Source organism: Lithobates pipiens, unplaced genomic scaffold, assembly GCF_037356315.1.
Source record: "Lithobates pipiens isolate NorthernLeopardFrog02 unplaced genomic scaffold, aLitPip1_a1.2 Scaffold_18, whole genome shotgun sequence".
NCBI lineage: Eukaryota > Metazoa > Chordata > Amphibia > Anura > Ranidae > Lithobates > Lithobates pipiens.
Genome location: NW_027507758.1, coordinates 351,547,705 through 351,566,669, shown reverse-complemented (window position 1 = coordinate 351,566,669; position 18,965 = coordinate 351,547,705). Strand labels below are relative to the sequence as shown.

The window sequence follows — 18,965 nt, the reverse complement described above, 5'->3', positions numbered from 1 at the left end:
AGACCCCCCCGAAAAGATGGATGCGCCGGACTACAGGGGACAGCGGTGACTTCGCTGGCTCCTGTGTCAGGTAAGTGACACATAATGGACTACTATGCGATGCATAGTAGTCCATTATGCTTTGCCTTTGCAGGGAATGAAAGAGGAAGTAAACCCATCAGGGTTTACTTCCTCTTTAACTTGTGAAAGTGATGTGATAGTCACTCTTAATCTACTGGTGCTGAGATTGTGGTCCTGCAAGCTTGAAAAACTCTAGGCAAGGGAGGCTGTGAGCATGTACATTACATTTGGTTAAGAGTTTGTTTGTTTTGTCCTACCTAGTGTATGAGCTATGTAAATAACTCTGAACTAAAGGACTGTAGCCTTTGTGAAACCAGTTCTCCATGGGAAAAGAGAAAGTAGCTCTTGCTTACCATCAAAACTAATAAGGAATATGAATATACACTTATGAGGACCAATAACTCTTGCAACATCAGGTTGCTCGACATTTACGTTACTTCCAGTGTCTCTCTGATGTGAGGATGTGAGTAAATGGCTCAAGAATTGCCCGTTCTTCTGGGGAAGGGATGGTCCCTCTGCATGGGGAAAACCATCACTGCCTGTCTTTGTGGCAGGTGGTCTCCTGCCACTTGGTGTAATTAGAGGTGGTCCCTGGGAGGCTCGGGAGGATACAAGGAAGGAAGAAAACACCATTTGTATGCCTGATTCGGAAAATGGTGGTGGACTAAGTTGTATTTTTGACCCAGGCCTTTTTTGTGTGTAAAATTTCTTTCTGACAACTATTTTTGGCAGTTGGATGAACATTTTCCTTTTTGACAATGTCATTTTTATTTATTTTTTTGTTTCTTCTTTTTATCTTCTTTTTATTTAGATTTTTTTAATAGGGGTCCATAGTGGTTTAAGTTTCCCGACTCCTTACCTTCACACCTATTTATTTTTCTTTAGATTGTCATACACAAGGAAGTTTGTGTGGACTAGTCTCCAGATCTGTATCTCTTGATATTCCTTTACTGACGTCTTGGTGGCTGTGTTTGTTACTCTCACTAACCTAAGTGGGTGAATTTATTATTTTATATATAGAAACAAAGAAAACTTTTTTTTTCCTTCCCTTCCTCTTCCTCCATTGTCCTTCTCCATGCGGTGGACAAAAAAATCTTTCCTCTTATGGGAATAATCTATATGTTTTTATCTATATTTATTATACCCCCTTGTGGTGAAATCATATGTCATTATTTGTATTTGATGTTTTGCTTTTGTTTGCGTTTCAGTTGCATAAAGTGGTGTATGACCTTTTAGGTCAACGTAACCTCTCCTGATGAAGCGGAACACCTGCAAAATGCATAGACATTCTGTGTCAGTGACATTTTGACAGGATTTTCCGCTGTATATTTTATACTTGGATAGGCTTCATGATATATGTGATAAAACACTGTTTTTTAGATTTTGCTTAAACAAAATTATGTTTTTTAATTATGTGTTCTGTTGCATGCCAGTTTAATATGTTCTTATATTTTTGTCCCGCGACCTGGCAAATCTCTGCATAGGGGAAGTCTGAAAGGGTGAACGTCACATGCCTGCCCACCCCAAACATAAAACCTTTATTTGCAGCAGATGACATCTGGCAGCACTTTAGAGTCTATAGTTTAGCATTTACTGTATCATCATACATGAATCTTCACCTTGAGTGCTAGAGAACCTTGTACCAGCACTGCTTCAGCCTACAATAAATTAAAGTACAGTATAACTAAAGGCATTTTTTCCCCATTTTGGAGACTGTTAAGAGAGATTAAAACACCTGTCAGGTTTATGCCATCAAAAGTGAACGTAAAATAAAATCCCACATTTTAGGTTATTTCCAGAACAATAATAGAAGGGAATTATTGAATGGGGACACTAGTTCTGGTAACATGGAGGGCCCCAATGGATTGCCTTAATTCGCAGGAATTCCACTTTCTGTTTGGGTTATGGTGCAGGAAGTGAAGGCAAGTCTCTACGATATGACACAGATGGCAAAAAAAAAAAAAAAAAAAAACACACAGGAGTTAAAACCTTCTCTTAGTCTATCCTAAATGGAAAAAAACAAATTTGCCTATAGTTCTACTTTAAGTTACCTGTGTCTGGCTTGCAGAATGAGGCCACCATCTCTGGTGCTCCTTTCATGTAGACGGCATATTCATCACCATTAAGGACTTGGGTGACCACTGACATGCGCTGCAGGCCTGAAGAGAAAGGAAACTGCTGCAGAATAGCAATTCCTTCAATGTCAACCTGAAACAAGAACGTAAAGGCCATTTGTAAAATGTAGACAATATATATTTTTAAATTATTTATATTAATATTTTTTATAATATTTAATAAATTAAAGTAGGTATGTACATTATTTACAGTTTAGCTCCAGGTCAAAAATGTAACATATACTTACCCAGATGCCTTCTTTTGTCTTTTAGAATTTAACTTCCACATTAGTAATGCAAATAGTGTTGCATAAACACCAATGATTGTGAAAGATATTATATTCATAAATGCCTGGTTGCTATATTTTTTTACCTTTTTTGCCTCAGGGCCTGGTTTCACAACCATAGTTTCCATGGACTCTTGATATTGATTACTTGATGCATCAATCTCCTGAGGAAAACATAGATGCTTATGTATTGATATTGAATAAGTTTCCACCCACATCATAAAACATACATATAAGATAATGAATTTTTATCCAAACTGGCCCAGTGTGGCCAGTACACCTTGTGTATCTGTGCCTATGTGTATGACTAGAACATGACAAATGAAGCAGAATGGAGAAGGAATTATCCAAATCTAAATTATAGAATGTAATATATTTTGCTTAATCAGTCCTTAGATGGGGTGCCTGCTTTGGATTTCTTTATTAGTCTATATTTGCTTTTCTTTTACCTGCTAATTTCCTGTCCTCATTCACTCACTGTATGAAGGAGAAGCGTTGTCAAGCTAGGCTGCTCTCCTAATTTAAATTACAAATACTTCCCTCCTCCCAATCTCTACTACATATGAGGAAAGAGCTTACAGTTCAAGGAAATAGCTGGGAAAGGTGATATCATTGTTTGAGATTTTATTTCAGTGCACAAGGACTTATTTTTCTGTATAATATGTTCTTGGTCTTAAAAAAGAAAACAAATGCAGCCACCACATCTAAGGACTAGTAAGTTGCTATAAATTGCATTTTTGTTCTTCAGTTTAGATTTACTTTAAAGATGAACTTCAGGTATGGATATCTTTAGAGTTACATTGGTCCAGCTTTGACCGAACCAATGTACCTATGAATTTGCCATACATGACCGATGCCCCTGGAAGCTAAAGATCACTGAGGTAGACACCACTGAGGTAGACACCAGTAGAGATTACCACAGTGATCTCTACTTGCTTCCAGATCCCGTACTGAATTGTTGCCTTGCTGCTTACTGAATGCTTTGCATTTCCTCAATGAATGTAATGAAATTAATGAAAGTGTTCTCTGATTGAGCAAGGTGGAGAGGCAGGGTGGTGATGCCACCGTTTCCAACTTGCTCAATCACAGAACACTTCTGATTCATTGTGAAAATACAACATGTTCTCTGAATGATACCCAAGCCAATTAAGTGACTTCTTGTGTATATCCATACTTGGAATTAATCTTAGGCTTTTGTATAAAGATTGCAGAAGGGACCTCCTCAGCCAGAGTTCTCTAAAATGACCAAAACTTCAGTGCTAAAGGCACAGTTGTATAAAATTAAGGCAACACAAATCAGTAGCAATAAGATTACAAGATGAAGTATGCTTGGGTGACTACATTTTTTTGTTCACATGGCAGGATCAGTGTTGGCACCGTAGAGTACACCATTGTGTATTTAAAAGTGGGGTATGCCTGTATAATAGATGTGAATTGAGAATACAGTAGTATATAAAACACTTTCTGGTCCTAGACAGGCCAAAGAAGTGAGATCACCTTTCATCTAGATCTAGGTTCTATAGGTATATTCACATTTCTGATGATGAAAGTGAAGAAGTGAGCTAAAATAACTCATTTTAAAATTTCTCTTATCTTGCGTGCTGTGAGATGCTTGCCTTAGTGAGGTGTAAAGAGGCTGCAAGCAACCTCCTTTCTAAAAAGTTCAAATACCTGACCATTTACAGCCCTTACATTAGGGCAGCCTTTCTCAACCTTTTAACCCTGAAGGTACCCCAAAAATAATTTTCAGGTCTCGAGGAGCCCTTACTAAAACCAATTTATCAGGGGTCAATTGGAACAATGTCCCTTATACTGGTGGCCAATATGAGGAATGCCCCCCTTAAAATGGTGCTCAGAATGGCACTCTTAAAGACAGCTAAAAAGATATTTGGTGTCATGCTGCTGGCTTTGCTAAGTGTTGCTGAACCTCGAACTCTGTAGGCACCATCAAAAACGTGGTTCATCAGCCACAGCTCAAGGAACCCCTAGCAGCCTCTGGAGGGACCCCATCACAAATGATCACTGTAATTTGCCTAATATGTTGATTTCCTAGGATTGTCAGCTCCATCTAATGATCGTAATGCTGTATTTTCCTAATTGAGGTACTTCAGGAAAAATACCATGTTATAACCACTAGATAGAGACGATGATCAACATAATACAGAAAATACAATGATTGTTTGTGATGGCTGTGCGGATTCTTGAGACATTCACACAGCAAAATGTAGGTGCCTGATAAGTAAAAAATATAACATGAAGATTTCCATATACAGAGCTTATTGTAAAATAAGTGTTTTTGGAACCAACATACCATGATGTCCCAATGAACAATTATACTAGAGAACCATCACTAGAGTTTGTGATGTTGATCATTTTCATAACAACGTTAGAGACAACTGACAACGATTGAAAATAAAAGTATTTACCCAACATGTAAACTCAAACATTTTAAGGTCCAGTGGATCACCCTGTACTGTCCCATCCAAGAAAATGAGAGAATGGCAGGATGCCATAACTCCAAGGAGTGGACACCAGAAAAGAGAAGTGTTTTCTGTAATTGAAATGATTTCCTGAAAGCTGATAAAAAATAAACAAACAAGTTTTAATAAAATAAAAAATTAATACAAAAACACATCAAAGCATAGCATTTACCTAAATGTAGAGAAGTATGCTTGGGTATAAGGGCCCTCTATTACTTTTCTGGGGACAACCCACAATCAGGGATTTTCTTTTACTTTCACTTTTAATAATAATGGTAAACAGCAAAAATAGAAATGGTGAAAATCCCAAACAGGGGTTCTAATCCCCCTTCACTCTATCCAAAACAGAAAAAAAAAAAGTTTTCCATTTAGTTATACTTTAAACCTGATACATTGCTTGTGTCATTATAGTTCTTGTTTTAACCACCTATATGCATAATCAGCGGCACCCTTGTGTTTCCTTTTCCAGTCTGCGGGAGCTGAATTGCACTAATGTTTATTCCGCTTCTCCTACTGCTATCTTAAATTATCAGTTAATGGCTGTTTTCTTTATCACCTTTAGTGTGTGCGACTCTGTAAAACCCTTGTCACATTGTATATGACATGATATCCTTTTTTGGATCCATTTGTAAGACTTCATTCTACTTTTAAATTACTGTCTCTATTTGTATAGTCTGTAATGTAACGCTCTAAATAAAGAATTATAAAAAAAAAATCATGTTTTTGTTGCACCATTAATGCATTATGTTAAAATCAATGCAACACATTGTGTGTTTTATATGGGATTTGCATGCGTTTTCATCCCTTAGTCACCTTGGAAAAATGGACATGTGAAAAAAAAATACTCATAAAAACATATGCTGCACTTTTGATGTGATACTATTGAAGATGCGTTTTTAGGAAAACGCACTGAAGATGCAGCAAGCAGGTTTATAGACCAAAAAATGTAGTGCACAGATATGAACAGTATCATATCATTTTAGGATTATTTTTTGGGGTGAGTCCTGAGCAAGTGTGTTTTAGCTCGCTAAAAATGCACAGGTGTGAACGGGCCCTAAAGCTATAACAGAAACTCATAGAAGCATACAACATTAAAAGAAAGACAGTAAAAAAACATCAAATGTATTGGATCAAATTCAGTGATTGTTGGAAGAAAATTCAACTGTTTTCTAAACCTAAAACTACTAAAAGTTTTCAATCTTAAAATTGCAAAGTCAGAAAAACAAGTTACAGACAAAACTTTGGATAAAATGGATTTTCACACTGAAGAGATTCCTATCTAAAGCTGGCCATACATGGATAGAAAATTGGTTGAAAAAAAGTTCGATAAGCCAGATCGTTCAACTTTAGAAAGGTTAGTGGGCGCATTTTAATTCTCAGAATGCAACGTTTTATGCCAAAAGATCCAGCATGTCGGAATTTTGTAAATAATTTGAAAATAAAAATAAAGGGCATGTGCATTGATCGACAAAAATGTACCATTCATGTCGCTAGACGGTAGATAATATGTGGAAAACAATTTGATACAATAATGGTGTTAACACACAGTCGTTCAAAAGATCTTTATCAAACACTAGCGTCTTTCCAAACTTTTTTCTTTCCATTTATGGCCAGCTTAAGGCAGACCTTCAGTCATTTTTTCACCTTTCCATCTATTAAAGTGGTTGTAAACCCTTACAAACTACTTTGACCTACAGGTAAGCCTAGATTAAGGCTTATCTGTAGGTCCAAGAAATATCTCCTAAACCTACACTGTTTAGGAGATATTTACTAAAATACAGTGACAGCTGTCTACAGGTGGCGCTCAGGAACATTTTTTCAATGTAATTTTTTTCAAATCACATTTTTTTTTTTATTGCATTTAAGTCCAAATATGAGATCTGAGGACTTTTTGACCCCAGATCTCATATTTAAGAGGACCTGTCATGCTTTTTTCTATTACAAGGGATGTTTACATTCCTTGTAATAGGAATAAAAGTGATCCATTTTTTTTAAACAGTGTAAAAATAAATAAAATCAAGTAAAATAAATAAGAATTTTTTTTTTTTTAAACACCCTGTCCCATCGAGCTCGTGCGCAGAAGCGAACGCATACGTGAGTAGCGCCTGCATATGAAAACGGTAGTCAAACCACACATGTAAGGTATCGTCACTATTGGTAGAGCGAGACCAATAATTCTAGCTATAGACCTCCTCTGTAACCTAAAACATGCAACCTGTAGAATTTTTTAAATGTATGAGATTTTTGAGAGTAAAAGTTTGACTCCATTCCACGAGCGGGCGCAATTTTGAAGCATGACATGGTGGGTATCAATTTACTTGGCGTAACATTATCTTTCACAATATAAAAAACAATTGGGCTAATTTTACTGGTGACTTATTTTTTTATTTAAAAAAAGTGAATTTTTTTAAAAAAAAGTGCGCTTGTAAGACCGTTGCGCAAATACGATGTGAAAGAAAGTATTGCAATTACCACCATTTTATTCTCTGGGGTGTTAGAAAAAAAACAATATATAATGTTTGGGGGTTCCAAGTAATTTTCTAGCAAAAAAAAATGTTTTAAAACATGTAAACGCCGAATCTGAAAAAGAGGCTCGGTCCTTAAGTGGTTAAAATGGATGCAGCCTCAGTGGAGGGAGATTTCTGCAGCATATTATGGTAAGTACAGAATCACAGTATATATAAAATACTATGCAAAGTGGTTGGAGGGAAGCTCCATAATGGCAAAGATGTTTTTATTACAAATTATGTTAACAGACTGCAGTTCCTTTTTAAGAGACATCAAGTGCATCAGAGTATGCCAGGGTGTTAGAGGGCAGGAAGTACTGGAAATTCAGTCCAGTGTCTGTGCACCCACATACACTGTCAGCTTAGGTTTAATAGGTAACATTGATAGGATAGACTGGAAAAACTTGTCCAGTCACATTTGTATTTCCCCTGAGGGGTGTCTGCAGCTTGCTTACACTGCCTCTCTTCATAGACCCAAACACAATTGGTAGCCCATGGGGAGTACTGGGCTTCTTCAATGCCTAAGAGAGCAGCAGGACAATACCTGCATGTCTAACAGTCCTCTAATATCTTCAGTGGTCTTGGGGCTGGTTCACATCACAAAAACACACTTCAGATCTGTTCCAGGTGCGTTTCTGCATGCTTGTTTTTAACGCATTTTTAGCACAATTTATAAATCCATTCCAGGTGCTTTTTTCCTTCTTTTTTTAAATTTTTGTCACTGTACTGGAGTCCGGTGCGTTTTTGAATGTGTGTGCAGAAACGCATTCAGAACAGAACCGAAGTGCGTTTTTGGGGTGTGAACCAGCCCTAAGACCACTGAAGATATTAGAGGGCTGTTAGACAGGTATTGTCCTGCTGCTCTCTTAGGTTAGCTCTGTCCTTTTCCCAATGTAACCAAAACTAAAAAAAACTGACCGCATTTCTACTTTATCTGCTTGTTGCAATACGTCAAATCAGAGCATGATTAAACTCTGACATGTAGGCTTTTTGTGACTCCATGGGGGTTATTTACTAAAGGAAAATCCACTTTGCACTTAAAGTGCGCTTGGAAGTGCAGTCACTGTAGATCTGAGGGGGACTTGCAAGGAAAATAAAAAACAGTCTTTTAGCTTGCACATGATTGGATGATAAAATCACCAGAGCTTCCACTGATTTCAGATCTACCCCTTAGATTTAGAGTGACTGTACTTCCAAGTGCACTTGCAGTGCAGAGTGGATTTGCCTTTCGTAAATAACCCCCCATGTGTCTCTTCTGTCAAAAATTCTTCTCCCTGTCTGTCAGCATTTTGTTTTCTGGGTGTACAATGAGCTGTGCATGCGCAGCTCAGTGTGCAATGTTGGCACAATTGTATGCCAGGCCCAGGACTAATTAAATTCTGTGTGCACACATCACCCCTTACCGGCCAATCATGGCCCAAGACACTAGGTAAAGATGAAATCGGCAGTAAAGAAGAGTACAGTTGCTGTCACATTGCTGGAGAAGGACATTCACAAAGTAAATGTACCATAATGTGCAAATTTGCTCATTATGGCAAAAGCTCCCAGGACATTCGTAAGCAGTTTAATTCCACTTTAAGCATCAAATGCCTATATCTCATGTCAAACTGTGTGTTAAACATAACTGTGTACAGCTTAAGAAAACCATACATATGTGAACTAGCAACCCCAGTCTCATTAGAATAATAGTAAATCTTTACAAGCCTATACATGCACTAGAGATTTTCATGTGACTCCCTGAGCAGCTCTATGAATGAACAAAAGATATAAAAAGCATTCCTTTAGTGAGTATTATTACTTCCGTCCACATAGGGAGGATTACAGATCAAAGTGTTTGGCGGCAGTTGGCACCTCAGAGCAGCAGCCATAAGAAACTGCAAGTAACTCAAGTTATGGACAGTACATTCAAACTTCATGAGTTTGTAAAAAAGATCAACATCATCCTATAAACATATTAGTGAAGAGTATGGAAAGAAACGCTTTATCCACAGCACCCAGAAATGTCCAAAGGACCCCATTACCAATTCCATTGAAAGGAAGGGAAGGAAAGGATTAGGTAGGTCTATCGGGCCGTGTGGTAGAGGTTCAGGTGCCCATTAATATGATTTGGGTCAGTTAGTTCAAGGGAACCAATTCATCTCTTGTGACAACTCACATAAACAGACTTTACTGGAATTTTAATTACAATATCTGAATAAAATGCAACAAGGCATTTGTCTTCATTGTGTCTCAGCTGTCCTAGTTACACTTGTGTCTGCAAATCTGCTGGCAAGAACTGCTGTGTAGTCAAACTAATCTTAGCACTGGAAAATCACATGTACAATATCAGGAATGTAAAATATGTGAATTGGGATCCAAAGCAGGATTGGAGTTACATCATCTCAAGAACCTGGCCTCCATATCACTATTTCTACATCCATCAATCGAGGCCAAAAAGGTACACCTGATTTGCTATGTTTATCTAAACCAGAAAACCTATCCTACAAACCCTCACCTCAAGTTTGTTCACCATGTATTTGTCTGAGTTAGCTGAAAGGTACAATTTGGTGCACCTGTACAAAAAACGTAGCAAAAAATACATGAACTTCTCCCAAGTCTAAAGCCCCATACACACCATTAGATTTTATGCAGATTTTTGTCTTCAGATTTACCAAAACCATGAGGTGCAAGGGACTGCCTGATTGCATACACATTGAAACTCTTTATTTTTGACCTCATATTACATGGTTTAGGTAAATATGAAGAATCTGCAGAAAATCTAATGCTGTGTACACACGACTGGCCTTTCCGGCAGACTAGGTTTGATAGTCTTCCCGGCGGACTTCTGACAGACTTTCCGAACGAACGGACTTGGCCACACACAATCACACCAAAGTCCGATGGATTTGACTGTGATGGCGTACGACCGGACTAGAATAAGGAAGTTCATAACCAGTAGCCAATAGCTGCCCTAGCGTCGGTTTTCATCCGTCGGACTAGCATACAGACCAACTGATTTTTCGGCACGACTCGAGTCCGTCGGAGAGATTTGAAACATGTTCTAAATCTAAAATCCGTCTGATTTTTCGACAGCAAAGGACCGATAAAGCCCACACACGATCAAATTGTCCAGCGGATTCGTTCCGTCTGACCTTTGCTGTCGAAAAGTCCGGCTGTGTGTACACAGCATAATAGTGTGCATGGGGCTTTAAACAGCCTAAAATTTGACTAAATAGTTGATTTTGGAAAAGTACAAATGTACACACCAACCACTCAAGCCACTTTCTCACAATGCATAAGAACTGTTCCAGTATAAGGCTACAGTGAGTAAAGGAAAACAATCAAGGACCAATTTAAAAAGTTTAAACTGGTTTATACCCATTTACATTTAATATATTTTACAATATATTTAGAATATTTAAATTTTAATATTAGGTTTTATACCAGGGTCACGCATGACACTAATTTAACAGAGTATTCTGCCGTTTAAAAAAAAAAAAAAAAAAAAAAGAGTTCAGCAGTAAATAGCCTCTCTCTTTTTGTGATTGCATTTTCGTTTTTGAATTCCATATGGAGCAATACAATGCATAAAGACAAGGAAGATGAATCACTGTGACTCATACAGCTTTATGATGATTCAGCTTTCTAAATAACAAGTTGGTTTCATAGGCAAGAAATGTACCTAGCACTCCACCTACTGGTTAATAGTAATAACTTTACATTCTGAGGTCAATTTTACCTAAAAAAACAAACAAAACAAAATCATCCTTGCTACAGAAATATTCCTTTTTTGGAAGTGAATTCATTTGTAACAAGCCAAAATCAATGTACTGTTGCCAACAAGTAGTCAAATCATTCCATGACAAAAGACACCTAAAGTATAACTCCAGTTTTGCTGACAGTCTCTTCCCAATAAACTATATACATTTTAAGAATCATAGCATTTTGAGACAAAAAAAAAAGAATCATAGCAAAACTACCTTTCTCTGTTCCGAAACCATCTATGCTTGCTTTACCATGTCCTTATTGTAACCGACTTCTAAATGTCCGGCTTTAATATCAACAGATAATGAGTGTAAGGGCTGGCTATACACTAGCAGAAGCTCCGAGAGTCGGGTCGCGGGTCCCGCGGACTCGATCGCTGCTGGGATACCCGCGATCGTCTCACGAGGAGGAAGAACGGGGAGATGCTAATGTAAACAAGCATCTCCCCGTTCTGCCTAGTGACAGTGTCCTGATCTCTGCTTCCTGTGATCGGAGCAGAGATCAGTGACGTGTCATACACAGCCACACCCCCCCACAGTTAGAAACACGTCCCAGGACACAATTAACCCCTACACTGCCACCTAGTGGTTAACCCCTTCACTGCCAGTGTCATTTACACAGGAATCAGTGCATTTGTATAGCACTGATTGCTGTATAAATGACAATGGGCCCAAAAATGTGTCAAAAATGTCCGATGTGTCCGCCATAATGTCGCAGTCATGATAAAAATGGCTGATCGCTGTCATTTAAAAAAAAAATTATTAATAAAAATGCCATATAACTATCCCCTATTTTGTAAATGCTATAACTTGCGCAAACCAATCAATAAATTGCTTATTGCAATTTTTTTACCAAAAATATGCCGAAGAATACGTATCGGCCTAAACTGAGGAAAAAAATTGTTTGACTTGTATCTTAGTGTAGATTTCTGGGAAAATCAGTGAGCCAATCACACAAGCAGGAAATGATGTTTCTGGATGGCATCCTGTACACATTCTGTGTACAGAACACCTCCAAGGTAGCCATATTGCATTGCATTTTCAGAAAATTACAGTGCTGCAGATTGAAAAGGTAAGGCCATTTTTAATAACATTCAATTACAATATGGCTTGTGTCACAATTGTATACGTTATTATTTTTCCCCACAAAAGTGGAATTACCCTTTAAGAGTTTTGGAATCATTATTTCTGACCGCCTCACATACACTTAATGTGGGGTGATGGCGCTTGTGCACAGTACAGGTATGTGATTTTGCAGTTCTGGGTCTGGGGTGCACAAGTGTGCTGCCGGTGACCTTCTCGCGCTGTGATTGGACACAGCGGGAACTGCCAATCGTTCCTGAGAGAGGCAGAACATTGATCTACCAATGTAAACAAGGCAGATTGCCGTTCTGTGACAAGGGAAGATAGAGATCCTGTGTTTCTACTATGCAGGAACACAGATCTCTGTCTTCCCACAGTAAAAGCACCTCCACATAGTTAGAAAGCACTCCCTAGGGACACATTTAACCCTTTGATTGCCCCTGTTAACCCCTTCCTTGCCAGTGTCATTAACCTGCCTGGCGGCATTCCCGAGTCTGGGTCGGGGTGGAATTTCAGTACTACGAGCGGTAACCCCGAGCCAGACTCGGGATCGCATTGCAGGATACAGGGAGACTTACTTACCTTGTCCCCTGGATCCTGCGATGTCTCCCCGCTGTGTGTGCGAGCCGTCCTCCGCTCGATTCACACAGTGCCCGAGTGCCGCTGAGCTCCGTTCCCTGCAACGTTACGACGCACGGGAGCGGAGATCAGCGCCAAATTCAAGAAATTAAAAACACAAAAACACATACAGTATACTGTAATCTTACAGATTACATTACTGTATAAAAAAAATACACACACCCTTTGTCCCTAGTGGTCTGTCAAGTGTCCTGCATGCACTTTTATATTATAAATACTGTTTTTTTCTGCCTGGAATTTGGATTGTCCATAGCAACTAAAAAGTGTCCCTTTATGTCAAAAGTGATTTTAGACCAGCTAGAAAACAGCGATAATAAATTAGAATCCCTTGCAGAATTGAGCGATAGTGATTTGTGGGGAAATTCATCATCAAACACTAAATCTAATGACAGCGACAATTCTACAAATGAGCAAATTTCTTTGTTTTTGGATTTGATTACATTATTGAATAATTTTTATTATTATTTGTTATCATTATTTATAGTTATTTATTATATTATAAACTTTATCATACCTGGGATGTCTACTAGACTCTGGTTTGAACAGATTTAAGAGTTATTCCTAAGAATTGCAGGTCTACAATATAAAACGCCAAATTTCCGTGCAAAATAATTGTACCGCTTTCAGCACCTAAAATCAGAAATAATCATACCGCCAGGGAGGTTAATACAGCAACAGTGCATATTTTTTTTAGCACTGATCACTCTATTGGTGTCACTGGTCCCAAAAAAGTGTTAAAAAGGGTCAGATTTGTCCACCCCAATGTCACAGTCCTGCTATAAGTCGCTGACTGCCACCATTACTAGTAAAAAATGAATAAAAATTCCATAAAAATATCCTATAGTTTGTAGATGCTATAACTTTTGCGCAAACCAATCAATATATGCTTATTGGGAAAAAAATGTATTCATCTGTTTAGGCCAATATGTATTCTTCTACATATTTTTTGGTAAAAAAAAAAAAAAAGGTTCTTTTTAAAAAAATCGCAATAAACGTATATTGATTGGTTTCTGCAAAAATTATAGTGTCTACAAAAAAGGGGATAGATTTATGGCATTTTTATTATTATTTTTTTTTTTTACTAGTAATGGCGGCGATCTGCAATTTTTATTGGGACGGCGACATTGTGGTGGACAGATCGGACACTTTTGACACATTTGTGGGACCAATGACATTTATATAGCGATCAGAGCTATAAAAATGCACTGATCACTGTGTAAATGTCACTGGCAGGGAAGGGGTTAACACTAGGGGCGATCAATGGGTTAAATGGGTTCCCTCGTTAGTGTTTCTAACTGTATGGGGATAGGACTGACTGGGGGAGGAGACATAGTCGTTCCTACTTAGTAGGAACAAGCAATAGGTCTCCTCTCCCCTGACAGAACAGGGATTTGTGTGTTAAACAAGCAGGAAATAGTAAAGTATTTTTTCATGATCATTAAGTTACAAAGTGGCTTGTGTAGCAAGTACTGATAGAGAATATATATATATATATATATATATATATATATATATATATATATATATATATATATATATATATATATATATATATATATATATATTTTTTTTTTTTTTTATTATTATTATTATTATACTTTTCATTTTCCCTTAATTGCCCATGTAGTCCTAAGCTTAATTCCCTCTGTACCAGGGTATTAGAATATATTAAAATCATGTTCTATTTGCAGACACTGTGAAGGAATATCACAAGATAATAAAGAAACCATGTTTAAAAACATATTATATGGAAAATAAAATATATTGTATGCATTCATAATTAAGTCCATAATTTTACTACAACATACCGATACTCATTTGATGGTACTATACCCCAAAGATCCAGGCCATCCTCGGTTAAGGTTCCTGTCTGAAAAAAAGTAACATAAGAATGACCATTCTGGAATTAGAGAAAATGGTAGTGTAAAACAATCTGAAAGCTTTGTTTCAGAGAAAGATAATACTGCATGGTAAAATGTGAAGTATAGACCCAAAACCCCTGCAAAAAATGCCTCTGGGAAAAAAAAAAAAGGTATTGTATGCAAGCCAGAAAAGAACACAGAAAAATAGACTTGACGAAAGGGCAGAATAAAACAATATTAACTGTATATATAGTATAAAATTACACAATTTAAAATATTTGTTCAAATGATATCCAGAAAATAGACCTCATGTCAAGTACATAGAAAGTTCTTCATACAGAAAGCATATGACTCATTCTAATAAACAATGCCTAAACAGCCAAAGTGCTGTAAACCACCCAATTTGATACTTCTTACGTGCAACGTGCACCTATATCTTGACCTCAATATCATATGTACATGGGATACTTCTGAGGAACTCCCTATACAACAGTTTGTTTGCAGCCAATATAACTATACTGTAGATGAGCTGCAAGATCCAAAAAATGCAGGCTTTTGTACATATATATTGTATGTATGTGAAATGTCATCTAAGAGGGGGATAAACTGTTTATACACAGATCCTTTATAGTCTACTTCAACCACTTGGCACAGAAGAGATTACTTCTTCACTAAGGTACTTCATATTAATAATGTACCCTGACACCAAGGGTTCCCAAAATTCAGTTTATATTTCACAGATATAATGAGTATTGACAACGAATATGCAATAAATGTTACGTTTCAGCTATGCAATAAAATTCAGTGTCAATAATTGAAGAAAGAAACAAAAGCGTATGTCCACCAAAAACAACGCAAAATACAAGTGTGGGGAGTAGTGTCACCCCACTACATCTTATGGATTTACTGTACAGGTACCACATCCTTCATTCTTAACATATACTTAATAAAAAGCATATCAGAAAAAATACTAAACGGTACTTTAAAAATACTACACCACTGATAATGTATGTATAAAATAATCAAGCATTTTTATTCCATTTCAAAGGGTTAAACATCCCAAGAGAAGCGAAGTAATTGCACAAGTTTTTCAAGCATTACATATGCATGAGCATATTAATGTTGCACAATAAACTTGTCTTGACATACGATACGTTTTACTGGTCAGTGCCTGCTTCTTCAGGAAACTCAAGACTCCATAATTATCTGTAAACACAATAAAAGAATATCTACCAGCTAGTATGCAGAACAGTGTTTAACATTTATTTGCTTCCATTATTCTGTAGCACCCTGGTGTTTAGGCAGGGTTGCTCCTAAATGTACCTGCCAGGTGTAGTTACTTTGGTCTATTGTTAGGGATCAATTGATTTCCCGCTAAGTCTGTACTTGCTGCACTTTTCTCTTCTGCCGCTAGGTGGCCGGGTACTTGGTGGCATTAGATATGAGAAGGGCACTTCAAGGTCAGATTATGGGTATATGGGGTATCTCAGCCAATGTGCAGGGGCATTCTTAAACCCCTAGCCTGCTAGGAGAACCTATATATTTGGGTGGAGTCAGGTGATCAGTGTTCTGTGCCACCTGGATGGCTGTCTGGGTGGACATGTGTTGTACTGCCTGGGCTGCTAGGCTGGAGATTGGGCCTATCCTGGGCACATCTGGCTGCTAGGCTGTCTGAGGGCCTATCCAGAAGCAGGAGAGCAGCGCAGGGTGGGACTGCGGCTTGCAGTCCAACCAGAAGTGACTGTTCTGCCAGCCAGAGAACCTGTCGTGGTCGCAGGTAGAGGGGAAGTTGTCACCAGTAAGGGACTGTCCGCCTTATTACCAGGGACCACAGTGAGTAAATGAAACAAGTACCAGAGCAACATTCTCACCAACCGGGGACGGTGAAGAATTGGGAAACTTCAGTGGGAATCAAACCAGGGACCCAGCCAGCAGAGGGGACGTTTGCAGAGCAGCCTTGTGTGTCAAGCTAGGAACTGAGCAGGCCATCGAGGGTGAAGCTTGAGAGGCATCTTGTGTGCCAAGCTAGGGACCCAGCAGAGAAGCTGGGTTGACGCTTGAGGAAGATACCACTGTGAAGATTGGAGGAGCTCAAGGGATTCAGTGGCAGTGAATCAGTGGGTCTAGTGATGCTCAGTGGGCTGAAGAACTACAAGGAATGATTGTAGCGAAAGAGGAAGGAACTGTTACGTTTGTGTTAGGAACTGTTAAAGACTGTAGCCATAGGAGACAGCATTCCTGCACATGCAGATGTGGCATCTTGCTTGATGCCTTTCGCTGCATGGCTGTCCTCCTATCGAAGTCTCGAAGTCTGCCAATTAATCTTGCAACGACCTAAGGGTGTCCTGGTCCCAACCCTCTTTTCCCTCAAAAAGATTAAGAGAAATAAACTTTCTTTTGCATTCAAGAAGTGTCTGGCACCCAATAACTATAACTACTCTATACCTACCATGCCTCACAACCCACTACATACAGAAGGATGTCAGCTATCCCTTACCCTGGAGGTCCTCATTAGACCAAAAGAGGCCTGGGACCTTGCTACAATTCACAGAAAAAATCCCCCCACCCCCTTTTTTAAATAATTACATGTTGTTACTTTGCAGCCTGAAGTGAAGACAGACACAGTTTTTATTTTATCCAGCTGTATTTACTCAGTGCAACATTTAACATCCAAATAAAAGATATAACACCAACATGTCAGAAAAAAATAAAATAAATTAAAAAACAGAATCACAGTTGGAAACTGGAGCACCCGTCCTAAAAATGACTTGTAAACTCATTTAGGTATAGCTACTCCCCTTCTCAATGGCACACAAAGCCATTTGACTTTCAACTATGATCAGCTGTGGTCATTTTGATTAGGTCATCATAACAAAAGAGCTTTCTGGAGAATTTCAGTCCCTGAAGCAAAAAATCAACTATGGGTGTCAAAGCACAGTCAAAAGATCTTCCCGGGATAAAGTTGTGCACAGGCACAAGTCAGCCGATGGATACGAAAATATGTAAAAGTATTTATCAATGCCTAGATGCACAATGAAGTCTATTATTAAGAAGTGGAAGATGTTTGGTACAACACAACACAGACCCTCCCTTGATCAGGACGTTGATCCAAACTGGATGAAAGAACCAGGAGGAAACTGGTCAGAGAGGCTACCAAGAGGCCTACAGCAACTCTGAAGCAGTTGCAGGAATTCATGACAAAGAGGGGTCATTGTGTGCATGTGACAACAATATCACAAATTCTCCACAAATGTGGCTTGTATGGGAGGGTTGCAAGAAAAAAGCCACTCCTCAAGTAATACCAAATGCAGGCACGACTGAGCTGACCAAGATGCACCTTGAAGATTCTAAGACCACGTGGAAAAAGGTGTTATGGTCAGATGAGACTAAAATGTAATTTATTGGCCTCAACACCAAACGATATGTCTGGGAGAAATCCAATACAGCTCACCATCCAAATAACACCATTCCTACAGTAAAGCATGGAGGTGGTAATAGCCTGTTATGGGGGTGTTTCTATTGAGCAGGGACTGGAGCACCTGAAAGGATAGAAGGGAAAATGGATGGGGTAAAATACTGTCAAATTCTTGAGGAAAATCTGCTGCCCTCTGCCAGAATGTTGTCAATGGGAAGAAGGTTTTCCTTCCAACATGGCAGTGACCAAAAGCACACACCAAAAATGACCACACAGTGGCTGAAATAAAAAAAAGGTGAACATCCTTGCATGGCCTAGTTAGAGCCCTGACTTAAACCCCATTGAAAATCTATGGAATGACATGAAGATTGCAGTCCACAAACTGTCACCATCAAATTTAAATTTGAGCAGTTCTGCAAAGAAGAGTGGGCAAATATTGCAAAGTCTAGATGTGCAAAGCTAGTAGAGACATATCCCAACAGACTAAAGGCTGACATTAAAGCAAAAGGTGGTTCAACAAAATACTTACACAAGGGGGTGATCCTTTTTCCAACTCAGTGATTCTGTTTTTGATTTTTTTTTCTGCCATGTTGGTGTTATATCTTTTACTTGGATGTTATACAAGTTTCACTGAGTAAATACAGCTGGATAAAATAAAAACTGTGCCTGTCTTAATTCCATACTTACTGTAAGTAGCATATGCTGCCTGATAGCATGTGCAACTATAGTTGCACATGCTATCAGGTAGTATATGATACTTATTACACATGATTTC

The 18,965-nt window shown here is 38.3% G+C and overlaps 1 protein-coding gene across 1 annotated transcript in view; it reads right to left on the bottom strand.

The window, feature by feature from the left end:
• The window catches only part of LOC143988151 (putative cation-transporting ATPase 13A4), a 191,484-nt gene that overhangs the window by 63,851 nt on the left and 108,668 nt on the right, over positions 1–18,965 (bottom strand). Inside the window, exons 13-16 of the mRNA XM_077487480.1 lie at positions 14,722–14,783; positions 4,888–5,038; positions 2,548–2,625; positions 2,112–2,268 (exon numbers count right to left, since the gene is read on the bottom strand). Coding sequence (XP_077343606.1) covers positions 2,112–2,268; positions 2,548–2,625; positions 4,888–5,038; positions 14,722–14,783 — 448 coding nt within the window. The remainder of the gene's footprint in view (positions 1–2,111; positions 2,269–2,547; positions 2,626–4,887; positions 5,039–14,721; positions 14,784–18,965) is intronic.